The 15,706-nt window shown below is 41.4% G+C and overlaps 3 protein-coding genes across 5 annotated transcripts; all 3 read left to right on the top strand.

Annotated features, from left to right (window-relative positions):
• The first annotated feature begins 276 nt into the window (after positions 1 to 276).
• odad4 (outer dynein arm docking complex subunit 4) lies at positions 277 to 3,992 on the top strand. Its single transcript, XM_062407277.1, has 11 exons — positions 277 to 484; positions 1,165 to 1,296; positions 1,387 to 1,540; positions 1,640 to 1,701; positions 2,187 to 2,337; positions 2,451 to 2,663; positions 2,732 to 2,939; positions 3,022 to 3,108; positions 3,267 to 3,463; positions 3,577 to 3,677; positions 3,775 to 3,992. Exons 1-11 carry the CDS (start codon positions 359 to 361, stop codon positions 3,805 to 3,807), a joined length of 1,464 nt encoding a protein of 487 aa, XP_062263261.1. The 5' UTR covers positions 277 to 358; the 3' UTR covers positions 3,808 to 3,992.
• A 2,222-nt stretch (positions 3,993 to 6,214) lies between these two features.
• Positions 6,215 to 8,098, top strand: LOC133970461 (outer dynein arm-docking complex subunit 4-like). Its single transcript, XM_062407278.1, has 3 exons — positions 6,215 to 6,858; positions 7,581 to 7,712; positions 7,788 to 8,098. Exons 1-3 carry the CDS (start codon positions 6,757 to 6,759, stop codon positions 7,947 to 7,949), a joined length of 396 nt encoding a protein of 131 aa, XP_062263262.1. The 5' UTR covers positions 6,215 to 6,756; the 3' UTR covers positions 7,950 to 8,098.
• A 2,222-nt stretch (positions 8,099 to 10,320) lies between these two features.
• cnp (2',3'-cyclic nucleotide 3' phosphodiesterase) lies at positions 10,321 to 15,504 on the top strand. Of its 3 annotated transcripts, XM_062407536.1 has the most exons (5): positions 10,321 to 10,503; positions 12,015 to 12,918; positions 12,952 to 13,698; positions 13,828 to 13,955; positions 14,138 to 15,504. In XM_062407536.1, exons 2-5 carry the CDS (start codon positions 12,051 to 12,053, stop codon positions 14,600 to 14,602), a joined length of 2,208 nt encoding a protein of 735 aa, XP_062263520.1. In that variant the 5' UTR covers positions 10,321 to 10,503; positions 12,015 to 12,050; the 3' UTR covers positions 14,603 to 15,504. The 3 variants fall into 3 exon arrangements, with proteins under 3 accessions (XP_062263520.1, XP_062263518.1, XP_062263519.1); XM_062407534.1 differs by having other exon boundaries at positions 10,322 to 10,503; positions 12,015 to 13,698; XM_062407535.1 differs by lacking the exon at positions 10,321 to 10,503 and adding an exon at positions 10,751 to 10,887 and having other exon boundaries at positions 12,015 to 13,698.
• Positions 15,505 to 15,706: the final 202 nt, after the last annotated feature.

Below are 15,706 nucleotides of genomic sequence, written 5' to 3' on the forward strand. Positions count from 1 at the left end.
ATTATCTTTGTGTAGATTAGCAGGATTACGTGACACATACTGGACACATTACCATTAAACTTGGTGGGAGGATGCGGAATGGGTCAGGGAAGAGCCTGTTACATGTTGGAACTGATCCAAGGTATTTTTTCACTATTTTGAAACAAAAATTGAGACCTTTTCATTGATTTCATACAATAATGAATGGATCTTGTAGAGAGTGATTCATGAATCGGGCAGCAGAGGACGCTGTCTTCCCTGCTTCTGGTTTGTTGGTGGTTGCTAGGATACCGGAGAAGTTGGAAGTCTTTACGTACCTCCTAAAGTTGAACTGTGTGTTAGTGCTGCTCTGACACTTTTAAGATTGAAGTGACTGAACATGTCAGAGACGGATGGAGACGCCAAAGCCCCAAAATCCAGGGGGGTGTTTTGTGATTTAATGGATTTAGGGAATGTGCTGTGCCGCAGAGGAGACTGGGAAAAGGCTGCAGAGAGCTTCACAACGGTGAGTCACTGTTTGCCTAATGAAACCACCATGTTATGGTGATAACTGCAATTGAATATTTTTAACGTTTGTATTTTACTGAATAATTTTAGAAAAACAATACAGTTCAAAAGCAAATGCACTATGTCATTCACAAACCTCCATCTAAGTCACAAATACACTGTGGATCTGATTATGTTTATTCAGAAATTGTTTGTAACCAGCTCTACACAAAATGTAGGGAATTATTCCGAAAGGAAGGTTTCTTACATTATAATAGGTGGGTAAGTCTGTATGGAATCCCATTTCCACTACTGAATAAAAATCCCATAAGTCATCACAATTGGATTGATGGAATTATCAGAAAATAATAACTAACTCAAAATAATGACTTACCAATTCTAAATAATTTCATATTAACTAAAAATAATGACTTACAACTCAAAATAATGAATAACTAACAAAAAATAATGACATAAATAATCTAAAATATCTCAACAAATAGTTGTTAATATCAAAGTGATGACGATTATTACTTACTATCTCATAATTTAGACTTTTTTAATCTCAAAAGTTTTTCACGTGGTATCTGTCATTTCCTGTTTTTCTTTGTGGTTGATCCCCGAGATAAAGTGACTTGCTTTTCAAGCGGATCTGCTCTCCAATAATAGGCTGCATTGAAAAGATGTGTCTTCGTTCAGGCGCTGACTCTGAGGCCTGATGAGAAGAACGGCCTTGTCTGTCGGTCCAGATGTTACCTGCACATGGGGCAGTTTGAAAACGCTCTAAGAGATTTAGAAGCTTCACTCAACGACGACAAGACATTTTGCGAGGTAAACAGTAGGTCTAGAAAACAATTCTTAATTCGTGAGAGGAGCCTTGGTATTTACTTTGGTATATTTGTATTTGATCCTATATTCTAGGGACTGTACCAGAAGGCAGAGGCTTTGTACCACATGGGAGAACTTGAATTTGCGCTGGTGTTTTACCACCGAGGACGAAAGCTGCGTCCACAGATGCAGGAGTTCAGACTGGGTATCCAAAAAGCACAGGACGACATAGTTACCTGTATTAACAGTAAGTAAGAGTTAAGTTTTAACATAAAAAATTGAATATCCTCTTCACAACTCATGCTTGAAATTTAAATCTTTCTGTCTTTTATATACCTTCTCACAGACAACACCTCCGTAAAACTGAAAAGTAATGAAGACGCATCATTTCTTCAAAAAGATGAGGAGGTGTGTTTTACAGTTGCTTTCACCTGCACTAACCCACTGTTTAAGAAGCATGCCGCCACCATTCTACTGTGTCCCACCCAGGATCACTTCTCCAACTCCTGGGTTTTGACTGACTTTACAGTTCAGTGTGTAGAAGTTAGTGACATCTAGAGGTGAATTTGCATGTTGCAGCTGAATACCACTCACCCGCCCTCACCCTTCCTACGTGAGAGAATCTGTGCTAGCCTTCAGATTTCATCCGTAGAGTGGACCCACTCCAGATGTTAATCTAAAGTATGTAAATATAAAGGTCCCAATTTGTACAATTCAGACGAAACACACTAGTGAAAATATAACTAGGATTATTCTATATTCAGTTTCTGCCAATAGATTCCTTTCAGCTAAATCTTACAGACTGGACCTTTAAGAGTTTTCTATATATGATGTTCAACACATCCTCCTTTCTGAAGCACAATATTATGTTTCTGAATGACCAACCTCAACAGAAGGCACAGCCAAGCACTTCTATTCTGCCCCTGACCGAGGAGAATAAAGACCAGACCCACAAAACTCCTGTGAGTGAGAAGGTGACCAGGCAGCTGTTCGGAGAGTTTTACAGTGACAAGAAATATCTGGAAAACCTGCTGAAAGATGACGGTGTGTGATTCATATTGCTTAATAATATAATCATTTTTTTGCCTCTACGTCTAAATTTGAAACTATCAGATGAAATATAGACCACATCTGCTGTCACTGTGTGTTCGAATCAGGGTTGGTAAAGAGCAAGACGAAGGGTGGGGAAAACCTGCAGGACGTCATTCGGACCTACCTGAAATATCTTGACACTTGCACCGACCACTTTAACCGGAAGAAACCTGGGAAACGGGAAAAGCAGAGTAAACCAAAATGTAGCAAGCAGCGTCCTGGAGCTCCCCGTGAACCGGCTCGCTTTCTGCTGAAGAGCCTGGACGACATTGATGCAGGTAAATCGTGCTTCTGGCTGGACTTTTTCCTCGTCATAAAATTGTTAAATGTGTGTTTGTTGTCTCAGAGTTGACCTCTGGAAATGCGGAGGGTAGTCTCAAGAGGGCAAAAGAAGTCATGGAGGAGGTGCAGAGATGGTCTGAGAAAGTGGTACCTGACAAGAAAGAGGTTTTGGGCAGCCTGCACAGTTGCATTGGGAACGCCTTGATCGAGCTCGGAGATATGGACAACGCCTTAGAACATCATCAAAAAGACTTGGAGTTGGCTGTGAAGTGGTAAGAATCAGAAGAAACACACGCCACAAGAGGAGAGAAGGGAAACAACAAAAAACGCTCAGCTATTTATTCACTTCCACAGCAACCACCCGGAGGCAATGTCCCGGGCACTGGACAACATTGGCAGAGTCTATGCCCAAATTGGAGACTTCACAAAAGCCATTGAGTTGTAAGTAAATGATAAAAAAAGACTAGCAAAAATAAACATACAATCACACTTTTACAGCTATTACAAGTACTGCTTTGCATTGAGGAAAGGTGAAAATAGAAGATTTGGCAGTGATATTTATAAGCACCAAATTTCTTCCCTGTGTTTTCATTATTCAGCTGGGAAAAGAAGATCCCCCTTCTCCGCCGTGGTGTAGAGAAGACCTGGTTGTTTCACGAGATTGGTCGGTGTTACCTGGAGCTTGGTCTCCACAAAGAAGCCAGAGACTACGGTGTCCGGTCTCTTGCTGCGGCCGATGAGATCGCTGATGACAAATGGCATATTAATGCCAATGTGTTAGTGGCGCAATCAGAAAGTAATTTTTAATCTGGATTTAATACTTCCTGTGACTGTCATATTTTGTGCTTTTGGAAGCTTTTGTCACTGAACAACCTACTGTTCTGATCTTTGATGTTTATTTCTCCACAGTGAAACTCGGAAATATTGAATCCTGTGTCGCCAGCTTCGAGAGAGCCTTGACCCATGCCAAACTGCAAGAAGACAACTTCCTCACGAATGCTATTCAGAAGGTTCCCGCTCTGTTGTTTTCTGCTTCCCTTTCCAAATCATCGGAGTCACATTTTAAGTAACCTTTTGTTAGATAACATTTGTCAATCTACTTTCTAGGCTCTTGAAGAAGCAAAAACACAACTATCATGATGAGGATAGATCCAGGTACCAGTTGACAAAAAGGTCAGAAGAGGACGGGCGGGGACGTTTCATTGTACTGTAGTCTATCCATCTATCAACATATGAATTAGATATCAGTTTATACAAAAATACACCCTCATCACACATGCAAAAATCCAATGAAAAATATATAGAATTAATAAAGACAATATAAACAACCAGTCTTCAGTCTTCATACGTGTCTTCAGGCTGACCATATAAGGGTTGGATGTCCCATATGAATTGGGACATTTCTAGGCATTTTCCATCAATGATAAGTTCCTAGAAGTGTCCAGCTCATTCTGATTGGTCGGGACATTTCAAGGCATATTGCTACTATGATAAGTGCCTAGAAGTATCCCAGGTATTGCACTTCTGTAACCACTAGTGGTTCCCTTACACCAAGAGTGGGACATTTCTAGCCATTTTGCCTCAATTATAAGTGCATAGAAGTGTCCGGCTCATTCTGATTGGTCGGGACATTTCTAGGCATTTTGCTAGTGAATCGATTAAAAAAAAAAAAAATCATGTCATATACCATGTCATGTCATATCATATCATATATCATACATTGCATCGCTTCCTTACTCCAAATGTTTCTTATTATTTCACTTCACACTTAATCGCTTTTTTAAAGGAGCCTTTGATAATATAGAAAATGAGTCCACAACTCCAGCTTGATCCTTCAGAACATAGTCTAGGTCCTGAAGGATCAAGGAATCTAGACCAACAATTTGCCTCCTCATTTTCCTCACCCTGTTCTTCATACAGCATATTTATGACTATTAAACTATAAGTGTGAAATGATTGCAACCAGCCACACTAACACTCAAAAACATATTTTCAAATTAATATAAATTAGTCTATTAAGTATATACTGTTATATTTCGAGTTGTATTTAGTTGATCTAGCTATGGTTAGCTAGCCAGAAAATAAGCTAGCTAGCTAACAGTTAGTTAGTATTGTACATATTTCTTTCTTCGCACTAGTAATGGATTGTAAAATAAAACTTACATGCATCAGATGTGGAAAAAGAAGCAGTGTGAGATGAATGGTAGGTGTTCTCTAGTGACTACATACTGTGTGGGTCATTTTTTACCCATGTGTGTAAAAGTGATGTAAAACAGATTCAATTACATTTGCTTATAAAGTAGGAAAGAAAAATAATGATTTGTAGTAATCAAAAAACAAGATATTTAATGAAAACTTAGAATATTAAATGATAAAATGTATTTCAAACATGTAGCAAAGAAACACTCATGCATGAGGAAATAACACAGGAAATGAATACAGTTCATTTTTAGCACCACCTACTGCCAAAAGGAGGTTAGTCTCGTTTTACAACTTTAATGTTTGCAATAATAATCCATTTTGGTAATATTTGAGTGCAGGCTGTTACAGGTAAAATACAGGTTCTGGCACCTCTGCTCCTCACTCTGGGACAATTTTGTAATATCACCTCAACAATAATCAGATGCTTGTGTGTGAGCACCAGGTCCTACTTGGAAACACAAAATTGAATTTATAATGATATCCAAAAACGACAAAACAGACATTTGAGAGGCTGCATTTATGGTATTTCTGCATTTACATTTACTAAATATCAACAACCAGTTATCGAAATGATTGCAGATGAATGCACATCATGATTTTCTAATAAAAAAAATAGTGAATAGTGGAAGAAGTACTACCAAAGAGAGAGTACAAATAATACCACATTGGCGAAATAATAAGTTATGCAGTATTAGTTTTAATTGTTATTTTGAACGATTATTTATGTTTGTATCTTATTCATATTTATAATATTTTCAACGCTTTCATATTTATTAAGCTATCTTTTCAATATAAACTGAGGTTTACAAATTGTTCTTGAGTACAAGAAATGCAATGTCCGCTATCATATGACCTGTTGGGTCAGGTGCTTATCCATGATAATGCTTAATATTTCTTTCACTGTTGGATAGGCAGTATAAAAGCACAACTATCTTTCTAGGTGCTTAGTCAAAAATATATTGTAGCCCACATGATTGCTGTTTCATACTCATGGAATATCCTCTTCTTATACCATTAATGTATAGTGATGTTTGTGTATCTAACTCTACAAGGCCTATCACACTTTCAGTCCGCTTAAAGAGGCAAGAGTGAACCCTCTCTTCAAGAAACCCACCGTCTACCCATCTCAAGTAAACAACTACAGACTAGTCTCTCTGCTTCCTTTTCTCGCCAAAGCAGTCGAGCATGCAATCTTTAAAAACTGTCTTGATCCCCACCAACTGTTTTCAAGGAAGGCTACTCAATTAAACTGCCCTCTTTGCTGTCACTGCGCAACTTCAACCTGCTAGAGCAGCCTCTCTCTCCTCTGTAGTCACCCCTCTACACATTTCCACTGCACGATCTACAAGATCCTTATTTCCTCCCTTCACTATCTAGGTGTCTCAGGCTCTGCACTCTCCTACTCTCTCCTCCAACATCAAAGACCACACTCCGGGTAACCTGGAGAGGATCTCTCCCTACTGGGGTTCCTCAAGGTTCCGTCATGGGTCCCCTCCTTTTCTCTCTGAACACCAACTTTCAGCTCCGCTATATACTAACATGGCTTTTTCCCACTAAAGCTATGTAGATGACACAACTAATTATCTTTTATCCCCAGTTAAACCTTGATGAGTGACGAATAAAGATAGGAATAGAGTGGATTAAAGACAGCCTACTCGAGTGCTTTGGATAGAAAGGGAATAAGGGACACAGGTCTGTAGTTGTTTATATCTAATGGATCTGCTTCCTCCTACACTGATCAAAGCTATCAGATAAACCCTATGGATTAAACAAAAGATCAAAGACACTAACCTTAATAATGTAAGAGCAATTCTAAAAAGACACAAATCTTTGCAGTACCTCAAGGATCCCTGCGCCAACACATATCGGCTCTTATAACAAAACACGATGGCTGCTGATGAAGGCCAAAGGTTTTGTGATTTATTGGCCACAGGGAATCAACTGTACCGTAAAAGAGAGGTTGAAAAGGCTGCAGAGACCTTCACAGCGGTAAGTAACTGCGAATCTATTGTCATTTTATTTAATATTTTGGTTTTAATTGAAAATACCAGTTCCTTACTGCAGCAAAAACAGTTGCTAAGCCGATGTCATTAACATCAATCTAACTGACAAATACACTGTGAATCTGGTGATATATGTATCAATTTTTATACACCTCTACATTTGTCCATCCTGCAATATACAAGTCGATCTTTCCATCTCATGAATTTCAAGCCAATCATTATAGGTGGGCTGGTTTGTATGGAAGTCAATTCCCATCACTTTGTTAAGAAAATCCTGTAAATCATAAAATGGGGAATTGTCTGAGTACAATGACATACCAATTCAATTAATAACTCAAAACAAGGGCATACTCTCTCAAATATCACTCTAATATCTTTAAATAATGATGAATGTCTGTGAATGAGTAATTACTTCCATCACACAATTGGGATTTAATATCTCGTAATTTCAAGATTTTTAATCAAATTTGGGGGATTTATCATTCTTTTTACTTTCATTGGTGGAAACAGGCCTCCATACAAGTGATATTTTTTGCTGCTACAGGTTGTTCACAATGTATCTGTCATTTCCTGTTATTCTGTGTGGTTGATCACCTAGATAAATTGACTGGTTTTTGAAATAGATCTGCTTTCCAAGAATATCCTGCATGAAAATTTTCGTTCAATTTTGAAATGTGCATTTAACTTTGTTTTTTGGTCTTTGTTTAGGCGCTGTGTCTGAAGGCTAATGAGAAGTATGGCCTTGTTTGTCGGTCCAAATGTTTCCTGCTCATGGGGCAATTTGAAAATGCTCTAAGTGATGCTGAAGCTTCTCTCAAATGCGACCAGACATTTTCTGAGGTAAACAGCAGTTCTAGAAAAAAAAACCTTCATGTATGAGAGGAACCTTGGTATTTACTTTATCATATTTTTTAGGGACTGTACCAGAAGGCAGAGGCTTTGTACCATATGGGAGAACTTGAATTTGCACTGGTGTTTTACCACCGAGGACAAAAGCTGCGTCCACAGTTGCAGGAGTTCAGAATGGGTATCCAAAAAGCACAGGACAGCATAGTTATCTGTATTAAAAGTGAGTAATTTAACACACTTTGTATGGGTTAGGTTGTCATGTCAGCATATGAACATACTCTTCACAACTCATGCTTGAAATCTTAGTCATTCATTCTTGCTGTCTCACACACCAGAAAACTGTAGTAACCCACTGTTTAACAACCATGCACTCATACAGCCACCAAGTAATTCTACTGTGTCTCACCAAGGATCACTTCTCTAACTCAAGTTGACTTCCCTTCTGAACAACAATATTATGTTTTTGAATGACTAACTTGTACACAAGTTGGCTATACAGTGGAGATAAAATATTCATGCAAAAATAAACGTGCAACCTATAGTCACACCTGTCTTTCACAAGCATTGCTTTGCATTGAGGAATTGTGACAATAGCACATTTGTTTATCGTTGACATATTATTTCCCTTATTTTCTTCTCTGTATGGTTATAATTCAGCTGGGAAAGGAAAATGCCCTGGCTCTGCGGTGGTGTAGAGAAGACTTGTTTTTTTCACCAGATTGAGTTCGGTCTCACCAAAGAATCCAGAGACTACGGCATCAGTTCTCATTCAACTTTACAGGTTCTTGATGAAGCAAAACAACAACTATCACAATGAAGATGTATCCAGTTACGACTGAGTAAAAAGTCAGAAGAGGATGGGTGTTTTCGCGTACACATACTTCAGTGTATACTCTTAATTATTGTCTGCTATGAGTGCACCTTTTGTTTGCTTCTGTTGGGACATGGTTTTTGTGAAACCAAGGTTCGGCCACATGTAGACAAAGCCTGATGCCGCATGCTCTTTTGTTCTCGAGAAGCCTCTGAAACTCAATGTTTATATTTTATTTTAATAACCAAATTTAGTGTGTGCCTGAAGGCACACCATTCTATGGTATCACTTTTAAAGCATTTTTGCACAACACTTCTAATTTAATTGTACTTCATATATCTATCTATCTATCTATCTATCTATCTATCTATCTATCCTTCTATCCTTCTATCAAGCTATCGTATACAAAAAACTACATCCTCAGTCTATATGCAATGCAATAAAATGATTAAAGTATAAATGTTTTGAATAGGTGTTTCTGTCTTTTAATCAGGAGACACCCTCTTCTAAGGCGGGCCCCAAACAGGTTGATCAGACCTGGGCGCATGTCCCTATCATCTTGGGTGTCCATTTGGAATCTTTTCTCCTGATCCAGAGTAAATGGCTGCAGCGTTCTGTAGTGTGTGATGTTTCTTTTATGGTCTGGCGCAGGGTTTGTCCATGGATGAAACTTTGTTCAACCACTGCTATAGGTTTTTGGGTGAGGTAAGGACAAGAAGCTCATCCTGCTTATTTCCTTCCAGCTAATTTTCCTTTTCTTCATGTCTTCCCATCTAATCCACTGCCCTGTCTTGCTTGAGTGACAGCCTTAGCAGATCTTTCTGCCGCTTCCTGATGCCAGACTTACAGAACTACCCATGTTCACCGCTCTGTAGGACTTGCCTTGGTCCACAGGGGTCTACTTAAAATATAAATGCATATAAATATAAATTATGCAAAAAAATATTTGTATTGTGTTATATAGTAAAAGACACTGTAGCTGTAAGGTAAATTGTTACATTTGCATAATATTTAAAGGAAAATCACTACAACCCATCCTTAGCATGAGTGAACACACACTCTAAGGTTGCTAACAGTAGAGCTGGGGGCTTGATACCATCCAAGGTGACTATCTGGTCAGACAGTGTTTTGACTACAATACTTAAGTAGCCAAAGGTCAAGGTCACATGGCCTTGCATTGTTTTGAACTCAATATATCATGAATGCCAAAAGGGAACTTCATCACTTAGACAAAAGGATGACCTGAATAGAACTTGGTGGCCAAAGGTCAAGGTCAATGACCTCACAAACCCATTTTGCTATGTGAATGAATGCAATGTGTCCGAAGCACCTTGAGGGAATTATTTCACATTTGGAACAAACATTCACTTGAGCTTGGATTCATCTTGGTAGCCAAAAGTCAAAAGAAGATTGAATGTCGTTTTAAGTCAAAAGAATTCATAAATATATAGAGAATCTACAAAGTTAATGTATTCAAACATACCACAATATCAAGAAAATGGTCAAACAAATTAAGCACATTATTTAAAATTATAAAATTGTATTGTATTTTATGACAATAGACACTGTAATGTGAATAATGACATCATCCTTAATATGAGTGAACACAAAGAATTTTTTGTGTTTTAACTTTATTTTAATCTCCATATCATTTCCTGTTTCAAAAATCTGTACAAATAAAGTTTTAAAATGTTTTTTGAAACTTTGCGACGGTATAACACGGTAAAAAAAACAGATTTTTATCTCTTTAAAAAATAATTTTTCTCCAGTTCTTTCCTTCCGCTGCTCAGGGGCGTGTCCTTGACCACGCCCAATTGCGCGTTCCCGGGATTTTTTTTTCCTTTTTCTTTTTTCTTGTGTCTCGTCCTCTTGAAGAGCGGAGCGCGTGCGTGTGTGCGCTCAGGACTTGCCTTGTCATTGCACCCGGAGAGAGACGCGTGGTCAGCGGCGCCACAGACACCCACAGCCCCGGTAAGATGGCACCGTCACTCTCATCGCTGCGACCCCTCCTCCATTGTTGCTTTTGTCTCGTTCTTGCCCCGAACTGTCTGAGTTAGTTGCTTCGGGCGAAGTGACTCGTTTGTAACCCGTTATCGCGGTGGAGACATGGCGGCTGCTCACGTTTAATCCACATTGTCATTGTGCAGGCTTGTTTTTGTGGGGCGCGTCCCCCCCCCCCTGCCTCGTCACATCGTGCTGTTTGGGAAATGTGGCGTTCGAACTCGCCACGTTTCAGCTTTACACGCGACTCTTATGCTTTATTTTGGTTCACGTGGGGGTATAGTGAGTCAAAACTTCAACGGGAAACAGGATGAAGTTTGATCAGACGTGCTCGTGTCGCCTGTAACTCTGCAGGTTTGTGTTGCGGTCCCTTTGGGTTAATTTGAGTATGTCACTGCATTCAGTTGCTTCCCCTTTTTGGGGCTTGGGACAGGATGAGGTTGCACACATCTGCTAACATCCCCAGTTTGTTCACAAGTAGAAATGAGATCTGGTAAAAACGAGATCATGGAGGAGGAGGTCGCTGTAGTCTGATCTAACCCCACTTTTCTGCGCTGCCCCATTTCCCCTGACTACCCTTTGTCTGTGTTTGCAGGGAGGATGAGTCTCTGTTCATTTTTTCCTTGCGAGCTTTCAATACATCTTTGCATGCGTCTCTCTCCCTAATTGGACTATTTGATATGTATTCTTCAAACCAAAATTTAAATTAATATTTAATTTGATTGCACCAGCATTTTGTCCCCACCCACCATATGTGCACCATGACACGACACCACCACTGAACAAAACATTACAGTGTGGTTGGACTATAAAGTTATTATGCATATCCTGTTTATAAAAAAGATAACCCCCGCCCCCCCACTGCCACTTGTATTGTAAATTGTGGATGTTGAGTGTATGAGACTATGGTTAATGGACTGCATTTTAAAAGCGCAGCCATCAGGGGCCATTTGTGGTTCAGTGTCCAACCGAGCACACGTTGACATGCTGACTGTGGGCGCTGGGAATCCAACCACCAGTCCTCTGATCCATGGACTAACCCTAACCCACTCTACAGCCCGAGCCTCTAAAAGGGCCTGGGTCCAAAAACAAAACGCATTCACAAGTGGGAGTGTTTTGCTCACTTCCCAAGCTTTCTGGCAAAAATTTAAATGCTGTGCCGGCTGAGAAACTATTGTCAAGTTTCTGATCATTTATCATCATTAATGGGACTATCTGCTAAACCCACAATGTAACTGTATCAATCTAAATCTATTTCAGAGATATATCTGAAGTGGATTTAGATGGATCCTAAATAAAAGATACGTGATGCTTTGCTCAAGTCATGGTCACAGAAGTCATACAACCTTCAGGCCTTAATTTTTTTGAGCATTACCGGAACTCAGTAGAAAACATCATGTGCTATTTAAAGTGTAGTCGCTGGGAAGATTTTATGCTTCTGTCATCACTTGGTTGGTTAAACTGTTTCTCTTTCATTTAAGGTACATGGTGGTGTAGAAAAGGAAACTGAGCTAGATATGGATACTGAAAGGAGCTGTGAGGTTTTGGATGCATCTCCACAGCAAGAGGAGGTTGTAATGGAAAAAGAGGCTGTGTCAAAACTAGAGGCACCAGAAGAATCAACAGAGCCTGAGAAGCCGCCAGCTGCTGCGGAAGAGACCGAGCAGCTGGCAGTAAATGGTCACGGTACAGAAGTCCTAAACCTAAAACAAACAGAGGAGCTGATTGTGACAGAACCTGTGACACTGTCTGAGCAGAAGGCAAATGGTGACAGCTCACCCAAAGACGCATCTGACCCGGAGTCAGTGCCCGTTGTAGAGGCTTCACCAGAACCAGACGAGTCATCTGGAAATATCTCTGACCCAGTTGCAGCTTTAGAGGCACAACCAGAAAACGTAGAGCCTGAACAGGAGACTGTGCCAGAGAATGACCCAGAGCTGGTGCCTGTGCAAGCAACTCTGGCAGAGAGTGTCCCTGTGCCAGAGCCGGCCAAATCTGAACCAGAAGTTGAGCTAGAAGAGCAAACATCACCCGAACCAGTCGCGCTGCCGGAGCCAGTAGATTCACCACCAGACGCTGAAGAGCAGAACCTGCCGGAGCAAGTTGAGACCAAAGCAGAACTGAAGGCAATGGATGCAGAGGCACAAATGGCCAAAGAGGGGAAAGCAGAAGACAATGCTGTGGCTGAGCTTCTAAATGAGGTGCAAGAAGAAAGACCAGCAGTCACAGAAAGGGCAGTGGAGATGGTTTCAGTGACAGAAGTTGCCTCAGAAAAGCCAACATTGAAGGAGGAAGATTCAGTTGTAGTTGGAAATGAAAAATCAGCAGAGGACAAGAAGGAAGCTGAACCTGAAAACCCTGCAGAGGACAAGAAGGAAGCTGAACCTGAAAACCCTGCAGAGGACAAGGAGGCTGAACCTGATAAATCTGCAGAGGACAAGAAGGAGGCTGAACCTGAAAAATCAGAGTCTGCTACTTTGAAGGAAGTAACAGAGGCAGCAGCAGTAGTTGTTGCGTCTGAGCAGAATAAAGCTGAGCTTGTAAAGGAAGAAGATCCTGTCCCTGCATCTGGCTCCCTGTCCTTTGCCCTCCTGGAACAAGAGCAGACCAAAGACGCCCTCCGCACCTCTCGCACCTTAATCGTCCTCCGGGGACTGCCAGGGAGTGGGAAAAGCTTCTTGGCACGTGCCATAGCTGATGCCTACAAAGGCCACTGCTCTGTCATCTGTGCTGATGACCACGGTGTAAAGCCAGAGAATCCAGAATCGTATGCAGAGGGATACAAGGCTCTGGACGAGGCTGTGGTGAGCTGTTGCAGTGCAGGAACAAGTTCCTCTGTGCTCATAGTGGTGGACGACACCAACCACAGCCAGGACCGGCTGGCCCGCATGGGGGAGATTGCCGAGGAACATCATCTTGTGGTCATCTTCTTGGAACCACAAACAGCATGGAGCTGCGATCTAGCACAGCTGACGACGAAGAGCAGCCGAGGACTGGAGGAGGCCCAGCTGGAGGCCATGAAGGGTCCACTGGAGGAGATGTCCATCCCTCTTTTCTTTGGCTTCTTCCTTCTCTCGTCCATCCAGGACAAAATTCGGTGCACATCCATGGATTTCCTTAAAACACTGGACACCTTGGAGCCCTTCAAGACGCACATGACAGACTGTGAGTGTTTTTTAAAGTCGTTCCACTTATTACCAAGTCAAATGCATCATTAGAAAATACTGTGTCCAAGCTGTTACATCTCATCTTTGCCTAACCAAGTTGACGCTGAACTCCTGTTTGTGTTTACAGTCACTGGTAAACCTGATAAAGAGGTGGATCTGGAGCAGTACTTTAAAGCCACGGGAACCCTCCACTGCACTACCAAGTACTGCAACTATGGGAAAGCTGAGGGCGCCAAAGAGTATGCACAGCAGCAAGTAAGACCTGTCAATAAATTGTTTGTTTATGAAAAGTGAAAGCCACATATTCAAATTATTAGTTGCCAATTTTCATCCTGCATTGTGTAAACATTTTCTCAATAACAATGTAGCAGTGTAATTAATGTTTATGATAGAATTCAGTCAATCTTGTGATAATTCCCTTTTCTCCTGCTCCCTAGGCTGTTAAAGATTCGTATGGTTCCACCTACGAGCTGGCACTGGGCGCTCTCTTTGTCACTCCTCGCACCGTCGGTGCTAGAGTGTCCCTCACCGAGGAGCAGCTCCTGCTGTGGCCGGACGATGCCGAAAAGGAGGCAGAGTCTTCTGTCCCTGCAGCTGCCTCCCTGCCCCTGGGAAGCCGCGCCCATATCACTCTAGGGTGCGCCGAGGGCGTTGAGCCGGTTCAAACGGGCCTGGATCTGCTAGACATCCTGGCCCTACAGCAGGAGGCCCAGAAGGCGGAGCTGGTCGTGGAGATGGAGCTTGGCTCGCTGACCTATTACGGTGAGGGAAGGTGGCTGCTCCTCCTCAGGGAGCCCATCTGCGCCCTGGCCTGCTTCTCCAGCTACTACACGCGCAAGGAGCTGGAGTTGCCCAAAAAAGAAGCGGAGAAGAAAAAGAAGCAGAAGTGCATTATACTGTAAATGGCAAAACACGAGCATGTGTGGCTGGGATGACTGGTGAATTAAAACGTAGGCGTTCTCTGTGCGAGCTTTGTGTGTTTTGTGCAGGGTATAGGGATTCAGTAATAACCACCCTAAAATCCACGAGCTGTGTGCCTTTACTGTTGATTTGCACCACAACCCGAGATGCCTTCAGTTTGGTTTGGCTTGTCAGTGATCAGTGTCTTGTCTCACACATCAGAGTTGCAGGACCTGGCTATTTTGTGAGATGTCATTAGCTGCAGTTTTGGCTAGTATAGCGTCCTCACTCAGACCCACATTAACCTGAAACTTTAGATTTCCTCTTCTATACATGTTGGTGTTTCTCAGTATTCAGATGTAAAAGTTAATTAGGCACTTTGCATGCATCCCGGTAACCGTAGCAACATATTAACACATTTCCGAAAAGAAGTAGCTCTGCCTCTCCAGCAGAATTGTCTGGTGTTTCCTTTGGCTTAGTTGACAGTTTTCAAATAAGCAGTTTATAATTTAATGCGAGTGTGCATGTGTGCGCAGCCTAGGAAGTAATGTTATGCATTAGATTGAATGTAACTTATAGAGGATCTTCCATGTACAATCTTTGCACTGTCTATAGTTTAAAAGGGAGTATGTTGATGGGTTTGGCATCTGTCTCAGCAGCTTGTTCTTAGCACTTATCAAACGCTGTGAAATCCAATCCATGTTTTGCAATCTTTTCTACTGCGCAAGACTGTGCCATTGATCCCGTTTATCCTCTTCGAACTGCATCATGTATTGCATTCAACTTGTGTCCCCCTGTGAAAGTAATTTTTGAAGGGCAACGCCTACCCTGTAGCTCTTATGAATCACTATTTTTGCACTTGTTTTGTAAACTTAATAAAAAAAAGAACTTGCTTTGCTCCGAACAGTTTCACTGTGTGGTCAGTTCTGTTGGTTCACGTTTATGACATGCAGCATGCCAGCTGATATCTGGGACAGTTTATATGCACACTGCAGTTTTCTCGTGGAATGGAGATGTGGCATTTGACTATTAACCACCAGAGGGCGCTCACCACTTGCACTGTTTGCGATTGGGCTTTGTGGTAAAGTATGACACACAATAACAGA

The sequence above is a fragment of the Platichthys flesus genome, chromosome 16, assembly GCF_949316205.1.
Source record: "Platichthys flesus chromosome 16, fPlaFle2.1, whole genome shotgun sequence".
Taxonomy (NCBI): Eukaryota; Metazoa; Chordata; class Actinopteri; order Pleuronectiformes; family Pleuronectidae; genus Platichthys; species Platichthys flesus.